We start from the raw sequence: 23,029 nt of genomic DNA, 5'->3' as shown, positions 1-23,029 counted from the left end.
AAAGAAAAAATACTAGCTTTCTGATAAGAGAATAAGAATACTATGCAAGATATTAGCCAAAGAACTAAAAACTCAAACTGTCATTCTGTGCAGTAGTCAGCTGGTGGAGGTCATAAAATAGAAAACAGGTTTAGTAGAGGACCTGAAACTCTTGGTAGAGGGTTGGTGTCCCTTGCCATGATCCATAATTATTCATTAGAGAGGTAGCAGGCACCCAGGATTTCGCAAATGGCAGTCTTATTCCAAACTCCACTCTCCTTCAACAACAACAGCACCCCACTACCCCCCAAGAAACCCCATTGGTTGTGTGTTGAATCACATTGACTTATGACCTGCATCCTGGAAGTGCCACTAGGTGATGTCATGGCTTGCTGCAGTGTCCTTGGGTGGTAGGAGAGAGCAGCCATTGTGCGTGAGCATGTGCACACACACGTACGTGTGCTGAGACAGGTGGTTGTCCAGCAACAGTCACATGTCAAATACCAATTTGCAACTCAGAACCACAGAAAGAATTTGTTTTCCTATTCTATCTGTTCCAGTTATTTAACTGATGGCAGATGTCCTCATTAAGGGCTATTAGTACATCAGACTATATTTGCTGAGGTTAACCCCTTTCGGACGTTGACCAAAATACAAGGGCAGCTACCCTACCTATTAGTGACAACAGCAAGGGTGAGAAACACAAGAAGGCTTAGGACCCCCTTAAAACTGTCCGTCTGCTGGGAAGGCATTTTTAGCATACGTTTATGCTTCAATCAAGGAATTCTGTAAGTAACTTCATAAAGTGGGATTGGGTTACAGGCTGAAACACTGTTCCTATTACCCTGAAATAGAGGTTCCTTGATTTCTTTTTGCTTCACTAGAACCCTATAGATAATAGGGCAGGGCTGATAGCTCCTGAGAAAGAAACCAAACACGGAATGAATAGAAGTAGAGATGAGGAAAGAAGGGTTTGAAGGAGGCTATAGTTAGATTAATAGAAGCAACGTAGGAGGGAGGGTGGGACCCCCTACCCCTCGTGTGAGACCCCCTACCCCTCGTGTAATGTAACGGGTGATCCTGGCGAGTCATTCTAGGTCCAGAGTTACCCTGGCTCCTTCACCCACCTGTATGATGGACCTCTGGAGGCACTACCGTTCATTTCTGGATCCCCGAAGGCCTCTGTGGTTTATGTTGTGCATAAAGCCATGCCATAAAATAATGAGTATACTGATGAACACAAGAGAGGCATTGATTCGCTGCTGGCCATGCTGCCCAGTCTATATTTAGCCTCGATTTGTATTCTTCACTTCCATGCTCTCAATCCCTAGTATAAACTTGGCTAAAATTTTCCTTAACTTTTGGGACTGTCATGTTATCTCTGTGCCCTCCGAGAGGGCAGTATGTGTGTAAAGGTCCTCCCAAACCACTAAATGATTAACAGTGCCTTCGACTGTTTAACAGGGTCACACTAAAGCATTGACCTTTATTTTGTAGGTAGGAGGCCAAGTAGTGAAACAATTTTCAAGGAAAGAAAAGTGCACAAGGAAATGGAAAAGAGAGACTTGTAGGATTGGGAGCTAGTTTTTTTTCTATTGGGGTTCATTCATATAGGAAAAAAAATACCATGTAGATAAAAAGCAGCTTAACTGTTATATTTTGAGAGATTGCACACCTACTAGAAACCCCCCACCCTGAGCACTGGTTCCTATTTGTGTAGCCTCTGCAAGCTAGCCTTACCGGAGCTCAGTTTCCTCATCAGAAATAGAAGAGTTTTGATCTCAAGTCATTTCTGAGGATTTAACTAAGTACAGTCTGTGAAAGCTAGTGCCTGTTTGCTACTTAATAAAGGCAGTTTCCCTTTCTTGTTTCTCTTCTGCTTTTAAAAATTAAAATGTGGGCATCCTATAAATAAGTCAAATAATAAAATGCATTTCAGTGGAATTGGGCCAGTTAAAGGAGAAAGGCCAGAGAATGAAAGCAGATGCACGTGGGGACGAGCTGGGAGTGGACAGGTTCACCAACTTTGCAGGCTTTGGAAGGCGTGGGATTCACAAACCAAGGGAAAAGTTTATTCTTTAAGCTTAAAAAGAAAAAGGCTCACAAAAACATCATCAGAGTCTGTCAGCCAAATATTTCAGGCCCCATCTGAAGACTGGAAGCCCAGGAATTTTGGAAATACTATCCTTTCTTCATTTCAGTGGTAGAAACCTCAGACTTCCTGCTGTGGAAAGTGGGGGTGGCCAGTGTGTGTGTGTGTGTGTGTTTTGGTTAAGGAAAGGGTTGGGTTTTTCACCCCTCCCCCTGGATGGGTGCTGCCATCTGATGTCTGCAAGTGGCACTGCGGCTTCGCCTCTAGCTCTTAGGAACCCATTGAAATTAACCTGAACGTCTAGAGAGGTTCTTGTTTCAGGCTGGAGGCTTCAAAGATGAAGGTAGGTGACTGAGTTTCTAAAACCAGTTAGCTTCCATATACTTTTTTTTTTTTTTTTTTGTAGTGGTAAAGAATTTACTGCTTACATGTTTCTTCCTTTTTAGTGTTAAGCTTCCTAATAGTGTTATTGAATGTAAAGTCACCAGACAGCTAAACAGGAACTCCATAGGATGCTGTGGCTCTGACCTTTTCTTATCTGTTCTTTGCTTTCTAGGGAAACAATGGTGAGGATACCATGCTATCTGATTCCATCTGATTCTGATACCATGCTATCTGAAGCTTGGAGTAAAAAGCATTTCTAAAAACAAGCCAAGCACTTTTTCTCAATATTTGCAACTTTAAAGATTCTACTTACTTATTTATTTGGAGCATGAGTTGGGGGAGGGGCAGAGGGAAAGAGAGAATCTGAAGCAGATTCTGTGCTCCATCCCCCGACCCTGAGCTCACGACCAGAGCCAAAACCAAGAGTCGGTTGTTCAACCGACTGAGCCCCCCAGGTGCCCCTCAGTATTTGCAACTTTATTACTATCTTTTAAACTAATTTTTTCCATTCATGTTTTGCTACCGTAGAAATGTTTGCTTAGCATAATTTGCTGGAATGGTTGGAAAGAAGCCAGGATTGAGAGATGTGGAAATAGCATGGGACTAGACAAAGCCCCAAGGCACTTTGAGACAAGGGTAAAAAGTAGAGGAGGTTTTTGGAATGGTTCAAAGCAAGCCTGAATTCTTTGCTGTGGTGATAGTTTTTTTCTGGTGTGAGTGTGGCCAGGGGAAAAGAGATGAGAGGGAGGAGAAATGTCAATGAAACAATCTCTAGCAATGCCAAGCCTAATAGTCAGGGGTGGAGTGAGCCTGATGGGGCATTTCAGGTGTAGCAATAGCATTGGTGTAGAGGTCCATGAAAATCCTTGTAGTTTATATTTACCACAGCCCTGGGGAATGTGCTTCGCACATATCAATTCCTCAACTAAATATTAACTGCATAAATGAGTAGGAGGGAACAGAGGACCTGGAACAGTAGAGATTAGGAATGTGCTAGAGGACCCAGAGGAAATGAACTCCAGGATGGCTGAAGAATCATGAGTGCTGTAGAGAAAGACGGCAACCTGAGTTTGCAAAGTGCTGGGTCTGATTCTTCCTCTTCTTTCAGGGGACACAGCCCTGAGAACCCCCTGGTAGGCACCTGTCCCTTGAGCCCTGTGTAAGAGCAAAGGGACTATAAAGGTCTGTCATGTTGTTAGGTGACCAATGGAAGTCAGTTCTCAGGAGTTGGAGAAAAGGACAGCTATTAGGCTGGGGAAACCAAGGAGGAGGGTGTGGTTGGGAGTTGTAAGCACAAAGCTTACCTTTTTGGAATTGGACAATACCTCATGAAGCCAGTTCATGACATAGGTGCTGGAGATGGAGGTTTGGAATCAAAGCAGGTGAGGAATGGGGAAGTAGAGGCTGCAGGTCATGGGTCCTAGGCAATGCATATTTGGAAAGAGGAGGGGGAGCATGGTGCATGGTGTACTCTTAAGAAATACAGACTTTGTGAAAGGGAATATAAGGGAAGGGAGAAGAAATGTGTGGGAAATATCAGGAAGGGAGACAGAACATAAAGACTCCTAACTCTGGGAAACGAACTAGGGGTGGTGGAAGGGGAGGAGGGCGGGGGGTGGGGGAGAATGGGTGACGGGCACTGAGGGGGACACTTGACGGGATGAGCGCTGGGTGTTTTTCTGTATGTTGGTAAATTGAACACCAATAAAAATTAATTTATTTAAAAAAAAAAAGAAATACAGACTTTAAAGCCAGCAGGTCTTGGGATCCCTGACTTGGCCTTTCACCAGCTTTGACCTCAGTTGAGTCTCAATCTCTCTGAGCCTTCGTGTTTTTCTTTTGAGAGCTGAGCAAGGAGGATGCTAATGGTACCTGTGGAAAAAAAGAGAATGCCATGACAGCACTTAGAATAGGGTCTAGCACATAGGAAATGCTCCCAAGCATTAGGTATGAATGTAATGTCTATGTATGTATGAGAGGTGTTTGGAGGTGAGCTGTCCAAATGACCTGGGGGTTAGAACTTGTTACCTGGGAAAAAAAAGGACCATTCATCTTTTTTAAGAATATGAGAGTTAAGTCTATTGCAGAATTATTGTAGAAATCTGTGTGCAGAATGTTCATTTCTCTGAATCTGGAAGCACAGTGGACTTCATTATAACAATACTACTTTGTATTTCTGTCATGCTTAGCAGGTTGGGAAGAGCTGCTACAGGAATGTTTTCCTTTGCTCCTTCAAGATACTGGTGAGGGGAGTTTTGGTGGTGTGATTTGTAGATGAGGAAACAGACTGAGTGGGTACTGCCCTTTTGGCCTGAGGTGCATCTGTGTTTTCCCTGCATCTCCTTTAGTAGGGAGGCTATAGGTCAGGGAAAGGATTTCCCAAGAGCCAACCGGTTCAGATCACCGAGGTATCTGGAAGATAGAGTTCTTGTTTTCTGGAATGATGTAGGTGCATGAAGGTCAAGGAGTGGCCCAAAGAACTCCTGAGGGCCCCACACAGCCCTGGGGCTCACTGAGTGCCACGGTGGTCAGAACCCCTCCTCTCAGGAGGATTTTGACATGATGCCTGATGTAGGGAAACATCAGAGCAAAGTTTCTAGTTCCAACCTCCTCCCTAGCTTCCTCTTCCCTACGATGTGGAAGGCAGGTGCTCCCAGTTCTCTGCTTTCTGCAGTATGATAAATGGGGGTACAGGGATGCCCCCAGAGTATCCTGAGATGACATGTGCCATTTTTCACAGCAGCTAGTGTTCATCACGGGATGAATGTGCCAAGGCCTGGAATAGTCTTCCTTGGTCCTTTTCAGGGCTGTGGTCCTATGGTCCTGTGGTCACCCTTTATATGTTAGTAGCTTGACACCAGGTGCTATTGGAGAAAGCGTGTTGGCCACTCTGATTCATGGAGGGGACCTGGATTTGGAGTTGGGAAACCAGATCTCCTTCAGGCCCTGGCACCTACCAGGTTTATTGCTGCAAACAAGTCACTTAAGCTCTCAGCATTAATTTCTTCAAGTGTAGAATGAGGAGAGGAGAGTTAGCTACTCATTTCTGTGGCTCTTTGCAACTGAATCCAGCTAAGCCAGAGAATGTGCAAGTCTCTGACAAACGTCCTCACACTCTGACTTAGTGATATCCTATATGGGAAGTTGACCTAAGGAAGCATCCTTGGTATGTGTGTACAGAGGGTTGAGCTCAGAGGATGCGCCCTGCAGGCAGAGCAGATTAAACAGCACCACGCGGGATAGAGCCCTCAGGTACAATGATAAAGGACTTGTTAAGTTAGCAATAATGCATCTGCCTAAGAAAATACCGTGTGGTTTCTAAAAGTATTTACTTATTTATTTTTTATTATTTATTTTTTAAAAAGATTTTATTAATTCATGAGACACACACACACACACACACACACGGAGAGAGAGAGAGAGAGAGAGAGAGAGAGAGAGAGAGAGAGGCAGAGACATAGGCAGAGGGAGAAGCAGGCTCCATGCAGGGAGCCCGATGCGGGACTTGATCCTGGGACTCCAGGATCACATCCTGGGCTGAAGGCAGGTGCCAAACCACTGAGTCACCCAGGTGTCCCTAAAACTGTTTTTATTGAATAACATTTAGTGTTATAGTAAAACCTATAGAGGCTATTAAGTGAGGATTCAGTTTACCTAACCATGATCCCATTTCTGTAGAGATAGAAGTATATCAACATATATATTGAAGAAAGCATGGAATGTTATATAGGTATTGGGTACCTCTGGGAGGCAGCATCATGAGTGATTCGTTTTTTTCTTTGTGCTTATCAGTATTTTCTAAGTATCCTACTGGGGACGGCTGTTACTTTTGTAAAAGGAAAAGAAATTGTAGAAGTTACTTTAAAATGTCTCACCTACTTTAACGGATACTTACAGACTCCTGCTGCATGTAGGGCGTTGTACTAAAGGCTTCCAAATTCCTCCAGATAATGGATAAAGGACTCCCTGTCCCCTTTGCCTCCTCAGGAAAGGCAGCAGCATGGCCAGTGTGCTGTCCCGGCGCCTTGGCAAGCGGTCCCTCCTGGGAGCCCGGGTGTTGGGGCCCCCCGGGGCTGCCCCACCCTCAGAGCCTCAGACTGAGCTGCTGGAAGGGGCGGCTCCCCAGTCCTTCCTTGCCTCTAAGGACATTTCCTGCCAGGAGCAGCCCAAGGAAATCCTCAAGGTTCCTGGTACCTCAGGCCTCCAGCAAGTGATCTTTCAGCCTGGGCAGAAGGTAGGTTGATCCCCTGGTAGACAGGTGTCTGATCTCCCCTGACTTGGGGCTGGCAGGCCAGCAGCACCCTGAGTGCCCGGCCAGAAACTCTCTGGGTACCAGTTTGTACATAGACCTTTTACTTGTAGCCCTGTGGGCCCTTGGGCAGCAGGCATCCCTAGAGAATGAGCCATCATTAGCAGACCCAGGGCTCCTCCATGACAGCGCTGTCTGGCCTCTGTTATTCTGGACTTAGGCCTACTCAAAGCCTCAGTTCAGAGCACGGCAAGAGCTCAGTTTCTCCATCTGCCTCAGTTTCCAACTTGACAAAACAAGACTCTTAGGCTTGTAAGAGACAGATAATATTGCACCCTTGAATTGCCTTTAGACGCTTTCTTTTTTAAAAATTTTGTTTATTTATTCATGAGAGACACAGAGAGAGGCAGAGGCACAGGCAGAGGGAGAAGCAGGCTACCTTTGGGGAGCCCATTGTGGGACTCGATCCCAGGACCCTGGGATCATGACCTGAGCCAAAGGCAGACACTCAACTACTGAGCCACCCAGGTGCCTCTTGCCTTTAGACATTTTCAAGAGGCAAAGGTGTTGGTTTAGTCAGAGTGACAGTTGGATTTCCTTTTTTTTTTTTTTAAAGAATTTTATTTTATTTTATTTATGATAGTCACAGAGAGAGAGAGAGAGAGAGAGAGAGAGAGAGAGGCAGAGACACAGGCAGAGGGAGGAGAAGCAGGCTCCACGCACCGGGAGCCCGACGTGGGATTCGATCCCAGGTCTCCAGGATCGCGCCCTGGGCCAAAGGAAGGCGCCAAACCCTGCGCCACCCAGGGATCCCTGGATTTCCTTTTTTAGTGTTCCCTCCCCTTGTGGCAGAGCCCAGTCGTCATCTGTACCTGATATAACCACTAGGTCCAAGTGCATTGCCTTCTTGAGGGCCCATAAATAGAGACTCTACCTTCTGTCTCCTGCTGAGGCCTGTGTTGTCCAGGCCTCTCTTCCCATAATGTAAGGTGACCTGCCAACTGCTAGGCACCCCTTGAGAGAGGTCTACCTCTCCACTGCCATTATCTTGTCCCCAGGTAGACTTAGAATTCCCTGAAGGGAAATATGCAGGGCGGATCAGTTCCAGGTAGAGTTGGGAATATATATAGACAGCAGATATATAGGACTTCAAAGGCAAGACAAAGCAAGACATCAAGAGAATGGATACAGATTCCAAATTCATTTGGTAAGAGAATTTAATCCATTTACATTTAAAGTAATTATTTATAGGTAAGGACTTCTTCTTTTGTTAATTGTTTTCTGACTTACAGTTCATTTCTTCCCCTCTTGCTGTCTTCCCTTGTGAGTTGTTAATTTTTTTGTAGTTAAATGCTTTGATTCCTTTCTATCTTTTGTGTATCTATTATTATTACTTTTCTTAAGGTTTTTTTTTTTTTTTAAAGAGATCTTATTCAATTATTCATGACAGACAGAGAGAGAGAGGGAGGCAGAGACACAGGCAGAGGGCGAAGCAGGCTCCATGCACCGGGACCCCGACATGGGACTCGATCCCGGGACTCCAGGATCGTGCCCTGGGCCAAAGGCAGGCGCTAAACCACTGAGCCACCCAGGGATCCCTTCTTTTGTGTATCTATTAGAGCGTTTTTCTTTCTGGGTTACTGTGAAGCTTACAGAAAACATCTTATGTTTATAACAGTCTATTTCAAGATGATAACAACTTTAATGGTATATAGATTCCAAAATCAGAAGTTCCAGAAACTGGCATGTTTGCTTCAGAGAGTTTATAAGAATCTGTTTTGGGAAGAACTGATCTACTGTGGATAATTTGGGTACTTAGGTGGGAATCAGGTACCTGAGAACATGTATTTGAATTAAAAATTAGTGAAGCAGTTTGTGGTAGGTGGATCCTGGCTCTCAGAACAGGGGGCCTATGGCATAAGAACTACTAAGTACTGACCACCAATTGCTCTTTTTTACCCCCTCAGGTTTATGTGTGGTATGGAGGTCAAGAGTGCACAGGACTGGTGGAGCAGCATCGTTGGGCAGAGGATAAAGTGATGGTCTGGCTTTTGGATCAGAAGTTACAAATCTGCTGTAAAGCGGAGGAGGTGTGGCTGGCGGAGCTACAGGGCCCCATCCCTCAGGCACCACCTCTGGAGCAGGGAACCCAGACACCAGCCTACAGGCCTGTCTCTAGGAACATTGATGTCCCAAAGAGGTTTGTGTGGGAGCAACTGGGCTCTGAAAGTCATATGGGTGGTGTGGTGTGGGGTTATGGGATGTCTTGTGATAGGGAAGAAATATTAAAGTCCTAGGTGTCTAGTTGTCAAGATCTGGGACAAATGGGATACCGAGAGGGGGCGTCCTTTAAAAAAAAACAAAACACCTCAGAATACCATCTTTTCTTCTTTGTAGCTCTGTTATGGGTGGCATATCTTTGGTGTGGTTAAGGGCTATTTCCCCTCTTCATCCTTAAATTAAAATGAGTAGTTTTTCATGATGAGAGGCAGGAAAAAATAGCTTAGATCAGGAGTCTGCAAACTTGTTCTGAGTGGGCCAGAAAGTAAATCACATAGGTTTGGGAGCCAAATAGTCTTCATCCTGGCTACTCAGCTCTGCTGTGGCAGTGTCAGAGCAGCCACAGACAATACAGAAACACAGGGCATGGTTGTGCTCCAATAAAACATTACTTACAGACACTCAGATTGTAATTTTATATGATTTTCATGTGTCACATATCAAGAGATAATTCTTTTGGTTTTTAATGCCATATAAAAATCTTCCCTTTTGAGTTGTATAAAAACAGGCAGCGAAGAAAACAAAAAAACAAAACAAAACGAAAAAACCAGGCAGCAGAGCATGTTGGCCCACAGATTGCTGACCCCTCGCTTAGATACTCAACACCATTGATGAGTGAAGAATGTATATTTTGCTTTAGAATTTTATGATACAAATTTTGCCCTAGAATATACATATATAATATCCTAATTTCTGTATTATGTACTCTGTTATACATTGATATTTTAAGATTAAGAAGGGAAATCTGCCAGTGAAGACGGCCTTATATATAGGATGTATAAGCGCTTAGGTCCCATTTTCACATCTTCTGCTGTGCTTGCCTCTGGGTACTACTGTTACAGGATATCTAATGTCTTTACACCAGACCAGAGCAGTAATATTTGATTGTGAATTCAGTGGAATGCTGGCAAATAAATTATTTTACTGTCCTATGGAAATAAATATTCAAAGATCACACAAAAAGGGGATGCACATTTGTTTAATATGATACTCGATTTAGTTACTTTCAGACCCTGTTGCATATTTCAGTGTCTAAATGGTAAAGAACGAATTAATACAATCCTTTGAAATAGATGAGCCACCTAGAAATTTATTTCAGAATAACTTTTCATACTTTAGCCATAGCTTAGCTTACAGCTCCAAGTTTACTTCCACATAATGTAACTTTATGTGGATTTTTAAAGAAGTTACATGTAAAATATTATAGAACTCTGCTGTCTGAAGCATTGAGATTTGTACCAGGAGATTTATTTTAGTGTTTCCAGTTTACTTGCTCATTGGCTTGTGTACTAGGTTCAGAAGCTATCAGAATACCTCATCATTTTTCTCAGGGGAGGGGAAAGCAACTGGTTAGTGTAATTGGTTCCTCTTCAGTTTAATAGAAGAGGGGGGAAGGAAGGTAATTTTAGTGCTTTCGAATCCCAGCAGGCATCTGTTTGCTCATGGTTGATTTTATGACTTTCACTCATCTTCCTTTGCCCCCAAATAAAATTCTCCACTTTAAGCTGCAGTTAGAGGGCCAACGTGAATTTAGCGGGGGACGGAGCTGCCTCTAGGTGTCAGCAGTGGCATGGGGACCCACCTGCTTGCACTGGGGTTGACTGATAGTAGGAACGCCATTCAGAGTGGGTATTTTTCGTCAAGAATGAGGAGAGACCTTCATGCTTTATTTAACGCACACACTGGCTGATTGGAGTGGGGGCACGGAGGGGACAGGCCAAAAGTGTGAGCTGATCACGCGCCCCGCTGTCAGGAAGTAACCTTTGGCACTCACCCACTTGAATTCAGGAAGTCGGACGCAGTGGAAATGGATGAGATGATGGCGGCCATGGTCCTGACATCCCTGTCCTGCAGCCCTGTCGTGCAGAGCCCTCCTGGGGCCGAGGCCAACTTCTCTGGTGAGGAAGGGGGCCCCCTGGCAGCTTCTGGGTGTGGTGCAGGCCCGCCACTGACTGCCTCTGCTTTGACCAGCCCGTTGTGCGGCAGTAGGAGGATTTCTGGAGTCTCTTCCCCACTGGCTCCTTAGACTGACTGAGTGACATTGAGTTAGATGCTTCCATTCTTTTTCTTCAGCTTCCTCAGCTGGGGAGGAGTTTCCCGGTGCCTTGTGAAGATGATTGAGCACGAGGCTCAGCCACACTGGCCACTCGAGTAAGTTCTTCTATGGGAGTAAGTGAGCGAGGCACTTTGGTGGGGGCCTGAACAGGGCCAGTCGAACAATATTTTAGTTCACGAAGGGGACGCTTACCAAATGGTCCCCTAGTGGCCTCAGAAGATTCACGCCCCCGATCCAAGTGCCTACTTCAGCCTTGTAAATCAGAGCAGGCCTACAGGCCAAGGACCTGGAATACATGAGCTGAAGTCTAACAAATCGAACTGCTTAATGCAAAGCAAGAGTAAAGGACTTCATGGCCAATTTCTTGATTAAAAGAAAATCCTTCTGGTGCGACCCCTAAACACATTATCATTAATATGGGAGGAAGAAGGGTTGCTGGATGCTAGTAGTTTGACGAGACCGGTAGTGAACCTGAAGTTCTTTTCGAAATTCACTGTAAAACTGGCCTAACTTACTCCCAGGGAATAACTTTTTTTCGTTGGTGACATCTAACTGAATTGCAAGCTACTTAAAAGCTGATAGGAAAATATGAGTTAACTCAGAACACATGCCAGGAGGAAAGTGGCCTTTACAAGTATCCGTCATAAGGAATTTCCCTAGATGGAAGGTAAATCTGAAGGAGCAATGAGGCAAGCTTACTTTCTTCACCCAGAGCCTGTCATCAAGGCTGACGCTGCTAGTGCGAGTCATGGCAGTCAGATGGCACCTAGTTGTGGAGCTCAGCACCGCTGGCCTGCTCTGTTAGCTCTTGGGAGCCGCACAAGCAAAACGGGGAGGAAAAGAATCAATCTTACGTTGTTAAGAAATTCTGCAGGTTTAGGAGATCTGGGAGGTTTGTCAACAGGAGGAAAATCAGGAATGTGTCATAAAGGGAAACAAAAATCACTGACTCTGTTCCCTTCAGGTTATATGTGTATGTTTAGTACGTCAATACGTGTTCACACACACCCTGACACCAACATATGCCCACCTGATACTATGCCTGAACCTGACATCTTAGGTCCCTGTTTGACAAACATTTTTCATTGTCTATTAAAGATTCTTTTTTCATTACAATGTATTTCCAATCTATGGTCAAAGTCAGTGGAAAAATAAGTCTTTCTTGGCAGCTGATTATATTGAAGTATTCTGCAAGGTGAGCTCTATGCTTTGCTGTACTTGTGGGTATATTTGCACAGAAGCCACCTATTTTCTTTATTCTCTGTATTGTTAGGATGGGTGTCTGTGTGTATGTAGAACAGAGGAAATTATAAATATTTCTTAGAAATTCAGTGTAAACTCTCATAGTTATGCAGAGGAACACTTTGTTTTCATGGTATAGAACATCTATTAACCTTACCCTAGAAGATCTAATGATCGGGCACCAGGGTTGCTCAGTGGTTGTGCATCTGCCTTTGGCTCAGATTATGATCCCAGGGTCCTGGGATCGAGTCCTGCATCAGGCTCCCTACAGGGAGCCTGCTTCTCTCTCTGTCTATATCTCTGCCTCTCTGTGTCTCTCATGAATAAATAAAATCTTAAAAAAAAAATCTCATAACCTAAGGTAGAGTCATTTATGTTTATCTTATAATTTATAGATTAATTTATGATATTAACATTTGTTATTTCGTTTTCTGTTTTTCTTCCTTTGTATGTCAATTTGCCAGTTTTGACATTTGAACCGTTTGAATGGTTCCTCTGTGGAAGGCTGCTGTATTGTAGGGTTGGCCTACTGTTTGACCTACCTTTTTTCTCTAGAGTCTTGAGCACACTAAACGTAGCATTCTGTTCCCTGGCCCTTATTTCCCTGATAGGTGTCCTAAGTAGATGTGTGGGCCCTGGACCTACTGGCCTGTTGGTGGCTCCTGAGTTCTTCCCTAAAGGGCTATCCTGTTTTTTTCTTTTTTCTTTTCAGATTTATTTATTTTAGAGAGGGAGAAAGAGAGCAAGCTTGGGGGTGGGAGGGGGACAGAGGGAGAGGGAGGAGAGGGAGAGACAGAGAATCTCAAGCAGACTCCTTGTCAAGCATGGAGCCCAACAAGAGGCTCGATCCCAGGACCCTGAGATCATGTCCTGAGCTGAAATCAAGAGTCAGATGCTTAACCGACAGAGTCACCTAGGCATCATGAAGGGCTACCCTGTTTTGAGCCCTATGTGTACATGTTGAAACTCTGGGTTTTCAAGAAGTCATAGCTTTGAGACTTGACAGTGATACTTGGGGAGGGAAGAGTTCCTCCATCCTGTTCTTTTTGGGTGAGCTTCTCTTCATATGGAGGAGAGCCTGCATTGGAAACATGTAATGCTGAGAGTCTATTTCAGATGTCTAGATGAGCCTAGAAGCAGTTGGGAATCTGGAGCAGGATGAGAGAAAAACCGTAGGATTTTTATCCCGGCCACAAGGGACGTGGTAGCGGATCTCAGAATCCAGGGTAGGGCAGCTCTGTGGAGCACCTGCCCTCGTTGGCAGTTGGGACTTTAGGGGACATGGCTGCCATACCTTGTCCCTGGCTTTTTCCCCCTCCTTCTCTTGCTATTTCCGTGTATCAGAATTTCAGATTCTCCTGTCCCATAAATCAATCTGGATTTATGGCCTAGGCAGGGAGGGTCTGGGTTGCACCTAAGAAAGCAGCCTGAAGAAAGGCAGTGTAGAAACTGAAGAATGCACCTGTCTCCCTGCAGTCTTCTTCCTGTCCAGACACACAGCTGGGAGCAGGACAGTGAGTTCAGGGCTGTAGCAGGTGGAAGGGTCTCCCCGACATCTCATGGTCAGTCTGAATTGCCCTCAGAGTTTCTTTCCTTCTCCAGACGTGTTACTTGTGAATAAAAGCAGGAGCCGCCTGGGCTGTAGTTAGCTCTGGTAAATGTTACACCTCCCGTAGCTGTAAGGGCGGGTAGGATTGTTTTTCACACGCAGGTTTTGGTGTCCTTGCCTGGGTTTAAATTATGGAAAGGCATTTTTCAAGAAAGCCTGACCAAGGAACCCTTCAGTTGGCCTTTCCATCTGCCTTTGCTGTGGAGAAAGGGTCTCAAGTGAGACCCCGCATGCTGGTTTGTGCAAGTTCTCACCGACCCTTTTATGTCTAGATGCAGAGGAAGGTCTTGCCCCTCCCCACACCGGACACCCTACTCTCCCCCTGCCGTTTTTTTTTTTTTAAACATATAAAGTGAGAAATACATTTTAATTAGGTTATCCTTCTATTAATAATCTATAAAAGAAAGTTGCAGTGTGTGTCTGTGGGTTAATGATTATCAACATGGCTCTGGTAGGAAATGCCCACTAGTGCAGAGCCGGGCTACTTCATGGAAGCTCAGAAAGGAAAGATTTTAGGGTCCTCCCCCACTCAAGGAAGTGGCAAAGCCAGGCAGAGCCAGAGCCAGCAATTGGATTCAGGAAGCCAGACTCCAAACTAGAATTTCATGGCCTCTGACTGGGGCTGCTGGGACGAATCTGATGTAGACAGAGCTGTGCCAGGAGCCCTGCCTGGGGATAGCATGTGAATGCCCCTGTCTTCTCTCTCTGGGCAGCTTCCCGAGCCGCCTGTGATCCGTGGAAGGAAAGCGGTGATGTGTCTGACAGTGGCAGCAGCACCACCAGCGGGCACTGGAGTGCGAGCAGTGGCATTTCTACTCCCTCGCCTCCCCACCCTCAGGCCAGCCCCAAGTATTTGGGGGATGCCTTTGGTTCTCCCCAAACTGATAATGGATTTGAGACCGATCCAGATGCTTTCCTGTTGGATGAACCAGCTCCACGCAAAAGAAAGGTACGTGGTATGGTGTGGCGCTGACATGGGCTTGAGGCCCAGCTGTAGAGGGGCGGGGCGTGGTGGTGGTGGCGGCATGGGTCCTTAGGTCTTTAGTGTTCTCAGGCTCCATCCCATTTCCATTTTCCTTTGCTCCTGTGTTCCCTCATGATATCCCCGGGGCACACTCCTCCTCCTTCACACTGGTTCCTTTTTACCTCTGCCCTGATCCCTGCCTTCTTCACTACACTCATATAGGGCCCATGCATGAGGGCCTCCTGTGGGGTCTTATCCCCAGCACCCAGCACTGCTGCTAGCAGCAGGACCATCTCCTGGGTCTGGGCTTTCTGCCTCTGCCTGTCAGTTTCTCTGGTCCCAGAGAATCCCTTCCTTAGAGCTTTTCATTGAGTTCTGTTTGAGGGCAGCTGAAGTCCCCACTGGGTGAGGATGAGGAGTGGTGAGAGGGAGGGGCATATCCCCATGATCTTCTCTTCCTTTCCCCCAGAACTCCGTGAAGGTCATGTATAAGTGCCTGTGGCCAAACTGTGGCAAAGTTCTGCGCTCCATTGTGGGCATCAAACGACACGTCAAAGCCCTCCACCTGGGGTAGGTATGGAGCCCAGGGCCCATTTACGTGGGGACCCACTCAGGTGTTCCTCCACTGTGCCAATTCCCCATGACCTACAGCCAAGAATGGCTCCAAGAAAATGACTTGCTGAGAAGACCACCTGGTGCCTATCCCTGGCCCCTGTGTTCGGCAAAATAGCCTGTTGGAAAGAGATCTTTGCTGGGAAAGAAGGGCCCTCCTCTCATGGTGAATGTTGATGCTGTTCATGGGAAGGGAGCCCTGTCCATCTGTGGACTTGTCTTCCTGCCTCACCGTAGGAAGCAAGATGTTTTAATTCTTGTAGAAATTGGGTGATTTGGTGAGACCTCATTGTGGGTTCTGCACCCCCTTCCCCTCAGGGAGCTGGGGCTGCATCAGCTCTGACTCCCCAGAGCCAGGGCTGCTTATGGCAGTGGAAACTGACTCACAGCCCTTTCCCTTAAGGAGAGGATGTGACCACAGTATGTGGGGCTCAGAGGGGACCTGTTGCAGTCAGATGACTATTGCAGGAGGAGAGGTGTGCACACATCCCTTGAGAGGAGGAACCTTAGGTACGAGGGAAAACAGTTCCCACTAATGTGTAAGCACATCATCCTTTGTATCAGCAGTGAGACTTCTGAGGGTTCTCTTGGTCTCCTTCCCTGCCTTGGCTGGGTTGGCCTGAGCCATCACTCTTCCCTCTTGTGCCACAGTGTCCCTGTGTTTGACCTGAGACAACTTGTCCCTGACCATCACCACATCTCCCTCCCTCACAGAGACACTGTGGACTCTGACCAGTTCAAGCGGGAGGAGGATTTCTACTACACAGAGGTGCAGATGAAGGAGGAAGCCGCTGCTGCTGGCACCCCTGCAGCTGACCCAGCACCCACCCCCGGCATGACCAGCCCTCCTCTTGCTCTCCTTCCACCACCTCCTCCCAAAACCCAGTCCTCAGGCCCAGAACACCCTGGCCTGGAGTCTTACCTGCCGTCTGGTGCTCTCAGCAAGTCAGCTCCTGGCTCCTTCTGGCACATTCAGGCCGACCATGCGTACCAGGTATGGGACTGGCGGACATTGGGAGCTCAGCCTTGTGGCCATGAGGATGTTCGGTGTCTGACCTGTCACTGGTCAGCCTGATCGAAGGCTGAGGCCTTTGGCTAGATTGCTAATTGCTAACTTCTACAAATAAGAAAAGAAAAATGACTTCATGGTCAATAAATGTGGGAATTCCATAGTTCTCCATCGGTGGCTGTCATGAGTAGTTACTAGAAATCTGGTTGAATCCGAGTGACCTGGTCGATGGATTTGGACTGGGGAATTGTTATATCCCTGGTTATACCAGGGAATGGAGTTGTGGATTTGCGCTTCCCACGGTAAATCCCTACCTCCTAAAATTGTGTGACGTTACAAACAACCCGGCACCCATGTTTTTGAGTACCTACTATGTGTCAAGCATTGGGCTAAGCTTTTCAAATAGAGTAAGACATAGTCGCTGATGGTGTGAAGTGCATGGTTTAGCGGGAGAGAGAAATGAATATGTAAGTCTGACTAATTATAATAAGTAGTCAAAATGCCTTTTGAGAGACAGGAGAAATTGTTGTGGGTACAGGAAGAACCAAGCTATTATGCCCACGTGGCTGGGCAAGTTATTGTGGAGGGGGTGACACGTAAGCTGATCTTTACCACACATAAGTACTCAGTGAATGCACAACTTGCTCTGTGCCATTTTTTAAAAACATCCTTTTAGGCCTACAGCTTGGTTTTATCAGACTCCAGCCTGGCTTACAAGTCAGTAATTAAAAAGCAGTGCTTTCAATCAGAAAGACTTTACAAAATGAGCCAGCTCTCCTTCTCATTAGAATGAGTGGCTGCTTGGCTAGTTTATGTTTGGCCAATTTCAGGGGGCCCTTTGGGCTGCTGGCTGACCTTCAAGCTGGGCCCTAGAGAGGGCAATTGGTGTTTTTACAAACAGACCTAAACCCGAACATCTAGGAGAGTGTTGCCTCCTTCCAAGTGGTTGCCTGGGGACACCATATACTTAGTATAGCAATACCACCTGTGCTTAGAAGGGTTTTGCACTTCTTTGGGGGCACTGCCTTTAGCATGTTCTTGGAAGGTGAGCCAATTGATGCTAATCCACAGTGATGATTCAGTCGTGAGGCTGGCACAGAGACCAGCTCTGAGAGAAGGGATCCAAAAAAGGATTGGAGCCTGGGACTAAGGAGTAACTCGAAGACTTGGGCTTGCTGGTGTCTCCCCCAGGCAGAGTGTTTGGGTGCATCCCAGTATTGTCTGCTTGGAGGCCCATACTCTGCTGTGGTATGAGTACCTAGAAGTTCTAGGGAGCATGGGTAGACTTGCACACTGCCCGAACAAGTGGGCCTGAGGCCGACCTGCTCTTGTCTTTGGCAGGCCCTGCCGTCCTTTCAGATCCCCGTGTCGCCACACATCTACACCAGTATTAGCTGGGCTGCCGCCCCCTCCACGGCCTCCTCCCTCTCTCCGGTGAGTTTGTCTGTGTCTGAGCTCCTGGGCACCTCTGGTGGGCCCAGAGCCAGCCCAAGGCTCTTCTGTATGTTATTGGTGCTGGAGGCCATCCCCCTCCAGCCCCTGTACTTGCTTCCAGTCCCCAGACTTCTAGATGGCCTACATGCACTCTCCCCCTTGCCTGGCACTCCCTAGTAGTCACAGCCCCTCTCAGGAGGTGCTAGGGCAGGTGTGTGAGAAGGAGCATCCAGATCAAGCAAGATTGGTGCCAGGGAAGTCACTGGGCAAGTGTGGAGTCGGTGCCCTGCTGAGCCCTGAGTTATCTGTGGGTGCTTGTTAAGGTTCCAGTGTGCAGAGGAGAAAAAGGGAGAGAAGAAAGGAAGGTGGAGAGGATGAGGGTAGGCAAGACAGATGATGGGAGCTTGTGAGGGTGTTGCTTACCTCTGAACTAAAATCAATCTGAAATCCTTTTGAGCCACTCACAGTGGGTCCTGGTCTTAAATATCTCCTATGGGAAGGTGTCATATGTTGTCAAGTCTGAGTGCTTGCAGAAGCCACTGAGGCAGTACAGCCCCTCCTTTGTTCTACCTGCAGTGATTCCACTTAAACCTACAAGTGGCCAGGTTAAGAGGCTCCCCTGCCAGAGGCACCTGCTTTAGGCATGGAAGTGTGCCTTAAAGGCCTGCCCTCACTCTGCAACCTTTCACTACTGTCCTGGTGTCCCCGGCCTGTACTGATGGCCCCTCTCTCTGTGCCCAGGTCCGGAGCCGGTCGCTAAGCTTCAGCGAGCCCCAGCAGCCACCGCCTGCAATGAAATCTCACCTGATTGTTACTTCTCCGCCTCGGGCCCAGAGCAGTGCCAGGTGAGACCGTTTGCTCCTGTGGCCTCCCCTGTGGCCTCTGTCCCCACCATGTCCACTCTAGGTGTCAACTATAGCCCAGCGAGCCTAGTCTCCAGGGTTAGTTCCCTGGTTGGGGGGTGGAAGAGGCAGCTGAGGACATGCTGGATGCAGGAGGGCGGTGGTGGTGGTGGGGTGCGGAGGGGACTTTGCTCCTTTGGCTCATTGGCTCCCACCTTTTCAGCCTCTGCTGGTTTGCTCCGCCTCATGCCAGGCTGTGCTGTGCTCCACGTCTTAACTACCAGTGCACGTCTGTACCCTCATTCTTCCTTTTTGACAGGAAAGCCCGTGGGGAGGCTAAGAAGTGCCGTAAAGTGTATGGCATCGAGCACCGGGACCAGTGGTGTACAGCCTGCCGCTGGAAGAAGGCCTGCCAGCGCTTCCTGGACTGAACCTGTCCCACCGGCTCCTCCTCTTTGCTCCCTGCCCTGACTGGCAGCCAGATGACAAAAGACAGACGTGTCACAAGCCCTCAGCAGAAACCTAAAACATAAAGAGTGGACATGGGGAGTTTGGGCTCTATTGGCTAAGGTTCAATACTTAACACATTTCCCCCTCCCTTTGGGGAACAGTTTAGTTTTTAAAAGAAGAAAGGAAAATATCCCCCCTCCCCCAGAATAGGAGAGAGAGCCAAAACTGACCAAGGGTAGTCTGCAGTGAACCAGAGACCAAAGAATTAATTACCCTCCCTTTCCTGAGTCTCTCTCTAGGGGATTAGTTTGCATGTTTCAAAAGACGGAACAGCTCATTCTGTTTCCTGCTGAGTTGGTGAATTCTTTGCTTTCTCAACTCTTCCAGAAGGGACGGTGAGCAAGATGAATTTACTTTTCTTAAAAAAAAAAAAAAAAGTTTCTGGCTGATGAGTCCGAGAGCAGGACCTGCTGTGGATAGGGTGGGAGGAGTGGGGAATCTGTGCACTTTTTAAGGTACAGCCGGCCCCTCTTCTCCACCCGCATCCAGGAGAAGGGAGAGCCTGTTCTCACTGAGCAGCTTCCATGGAAGTAAAAGGAAAACCCTTTCTTGATGACAACGATTTGAATCTGGGGTCACTCAGCTGTTGGGTTACATCCCAACAAATATTGTATGGCTTCTTCTCAAAGCCCAGACTAGTAGGTTTTTAAAGATTGTCCCCCAAATAGCTGAGCCAAAAGGCTATACGAATTCACTTTTTGAAAAATGTGGCAATTAAACACTACCTTGATCGTTCTCCCCTCTTTCCTTGAGGAAAAGCTGGAGGGTTTTAGTATCTGTGAAAGCCCTCTGCTGTTACCTGAGTAAACTCCCTCTTGATGTTCCTCCCTCCAGTTATGGACAGGACACCTCTAAAACACTTTATATTCTTTTCCACTGTATTCAGAAGCCTTTTATCTGATTCAAGCTCCCTTCCACTTGAGTGAGAGGCCTCCCTCCTTCGGCACACTCTGCACAGGTTCCTCGGTCTCTGGTTTTACCAGGGATTTTCTCATACTTTCCTGAGGCTGCAGTTAGGGCTGGTGTGGGGGGACGGAGGGAGGAAAGAAGAGACAGAAAAGTAAGTGGCAGCTTGCCCCCACCATGGAGAGGGAGTTGGCAGGTTCCAGATTGTTCTGTTGGCTCAGAGGGTCCGAGAGAATCCAATCTTCCTGAGGTGACAGGTAGGACAGGAGTCTTCCATCAGTGTCAGCGGCCTCTGGATTTTTATCCATGTTGGTCCAGTCCCTGTGGTGGGAAGGTCAGTTTGAGGCCGAGACCTGCTGGACACCCATTTCTTCCCTGCAGATAGGAGGGGGCTGGTAAAAGAGTGGAGGAAGAACTCCTGGGGGGGGGGGTGTTGGATGAGCAGCTCCTGGTGCTTTTTTAGCCTTTGCTGTTTCTGGAGCCCTCAGGAATGGAGGGGAGCCTGGATGGCACTGTTTGTGGAGTAAATAAGCAAAGCTATTTTTGTTGACAAGAAGGGAGATGTGGGTGGGGAGTTTAGAACCCTGCCCATCTGTGCTTAATTGAGACCAGATGAGCTGAGGAGCAGGACACATTTTGTTTTGGGCATCTCCTTTCTTTTAAGGCCTATGTGTCTGGGAGTTCTTCAGGCCTGCATGAGTGTGGCCCCCTGCTGCTCACCTGCCTTGGGTACCGGCACTGGGCACTGCACCTACACGCCAGAGGTCAGGGGTTCAGGAACGCCACCAAGTCCATCCTCTGGCTGTAACTGAGGTTGTCCTCTTACTCCCAGGTGAAAATCCCTGGCTGTCGAGGCTCCTTTGGCCACTTCACGTGGGAGCTGCACAGATGCTTGTCAATCTGGGACACACTGAGTGTGAGAAAACCCGCTGACCTTAGAGCTGTGATGTTGCAAAGGGTGATAGTGACCCAGGTTTGGTGATGGAGGGAAAGACAACCATGTATGGGTGTCTGTGGTGATGATGGGGTATATTTTTATAACTTAGTAAAAAAAAAAAAATAAGAAAGAAAAAGTATGTGGAATCTGTCCCTAAAGCTCAAAACCAGGCCAGCAAGAGGCCAGCAAGGGGTCCTCCTTCCCGTCCCTTCCACCTCTGAGAGAATTAAAAGCTGACAGCAGGTGGTTGCTTGTTGTCCATCTTCAACTCTTACCAGCCAGGGGAGGGAGCTTTTGAGACGTGAGGACTCTGCCTAGCAGCGTCTTCCCTTCCCTTCTTAATCACAGCTCTGGCTGAGTCTCGTCTTTAGAAAAGCTATTTTCATTTTTCCCTCAGTTTGGTCCATGTAGATATAACTGGCTATCAAGATTTCCTCTAAGTGAGGTAGGCTTCTCATGTCCTTGGTACCCAGGGCAGAAGAGGCAGAGAGAAAGAAGAAAGGGATGAAACAGTTTAAAAACTGAGGTGTTTTTTTTTTTTTTTTTTTTTAATGTTTTATTTTGGTGCAGCTTTCCCTGTCTGTATCTGTTCCTCTCTCCTTATAGGTGGTGGTGGCGGTGGCAGCCTCCGCTCCCATCTTGTGGCTGTTGTGTTGGTTCTTGACATGTGGTCTGTCCGTGGGGTTGCCCCATTTGTTTCTTCTTGGAGGGTGGGGGTGGCTTGTGACCTGATCAGCGATTATGCCTGTTTCCTGCATCTCCGCGTCTCTCCCTACTTCCCAGCCCACCTGGGCAGCAGAATCTGACAGGAGGGCAGGTGCCACAGCTGTGCACTGGAAACTAACAGGACCGATTTTCAAAAGAAGTGATTTGGGGAAACCATTTATTCCAGGGATGTCACCCCTATTCAAAGTATTTCTTGGGGTTACCTCTGGAGTCTGTGGTGCCTGCTTCGGACAGCCTTAATGATTCTCAATCTGCACCCATGCTCATTCAGTGCAGAGTCCAGTGAATGATGTCTGTGGTCAAGTGAGATCACAGGGGCAAAGCTCATGGACCGACTAGCGAGGGAAATAGCTTGGATTTAATTATGTGGCTTTTAAGCTGGCTGTGAAAGCAATTTTGTAATTTCAGAGAGCATTCTGAGTGATACCAACTTTCTGATAGTAAGCCTATAGCTTGACTCCTTGGAGGACAGCATTGATTTGGATGTGAGAAACTCATTTGTTTGAAGAAATCTGTCCTGTTACTTTCTGGTCCTCCCAGGTTCTGACTTTACCAGGGCCAAAAATTAAAAAAATTAAAAAAAAAAAAAAAGGAAAGAGAGAAGAGGGAGATAAATCCCATCTGTGAATTTGTCTTATTGGCGCCTTTTCCCCCCAGCTGTCTTCCAAGTATTATTTTTACTGTTAAAAAAATTTTTTTAAAAATGTGAAATGTAATGTTTTTACAGCGACAATATGAAATATATTTTATAAGGAATAAAATGGTACATTGTCTGATTTCATGTGTGCCTGTCCCTCTACTCCCTCCCCCCTACAGAGGCTAAGATTACTGTTGTTCTTGGTGGTAAACACATGATGGCATTTGGGCAAAGCCTACGCATTCATTAGCTTGTAATAATAGGGACCGTTAGGAGCCAGGCCAAGTGTTTACGTGAATAACCAAGTGCTTACCTAAATAACCCCATGAAGTTACTACTCTTATTCCCATTTTACAGATGAGAAGGAGGCAGCACAGAGTTTAAAGAACCTACCCAAGGGCATCTGTTGGGAAATAAGGACACTAAGATTACAACCCAGGCAATAAGCATTTTTCAGTACTGCTTATCTTGACAATGGGAAATATGCTTTTGGCTCTATTCCTGAGTTTCTTGATGAGTGGCCAAATGCCTTAGGAAAAAGTAAGTACATATTCTGCTTAT

At 46.9% G+C, this 23,029-nt stretch overlaps 1 protein-coding gene across 4 annotated transcripts in view; it reads left to right on the top strand.

Moving 5' to 3' along the window:
• Positions 1-22,607, top strand: part of ZNF395 (zinc finger protein 395) — a 58,435-nt gene extending 35,828 nt beyond the window's left edge. For 3 of the 4 annotated variants that reach the window (XM_072719574.1, XM_072719573.1, XM_072719571.1), the window contains 9 exons: positions 6,443-6,689; positions 8,672-8,904; positions 10,773-10,882; positions 14,605-14,840; positions 15,325-15,425; positions 16,182-16,461; positions 17,818-17,910; positions 18,652-18,755; positions 19,072-19,384. In XM_072719574.1, coding sequence (XP_072575675.1) covers positions 6,456-6,689; positions 8,672-8,904; positions 10,773-10,882; positions 14,605-14,840; positions 15,325-15,425; positions 16,182-16,461; positions 17,818-17,910; positions 18,652-18,755; positions 19,072-19,183 — 1,503 coding nt within the window. In that variant the 5' untranslated portion in view covers positions 6,443-6,455 and the 3' untranslated portion in view covers positions 19,184-19,384. Of the gene's footprint in view, positions 1-6,442; positions 6,690-8,671; positions 8,905-10,772; positions 10,883-14,604; positions 14,841-15,324; positions 15,426-16,181; positions 16,462-17,817; positions 17,911-18,651; positions 18,756-19,071 lie in introns of all 4 variants that reach the window. The other variant, XM_026007856.2, reaches the window with a different exon arrangement.
• The last annotated feature ends 422 nt before the right edge of the window (positions 22,608-23,029 follow it).

Source organism: Vulpes vulpes, chromosome 9, assembly GCF_048418805.1.
Source record: "Vulpes vulpes isolate BD-2025 chromosome 9, VulVul3, whole genome shotgun sequence".
Classification (NCBI taxonomy): domain Eukaryota; kingdom Metazoa; phylum Chordata; class Mammalia; order Carnivora; family Canidae; genus Vulpes; species Vulpes vulpes.
Note: the sequence above shows the minus strand (reverse complement) of the source record. Positions and strands in the feature narration are given on the sequence as shown.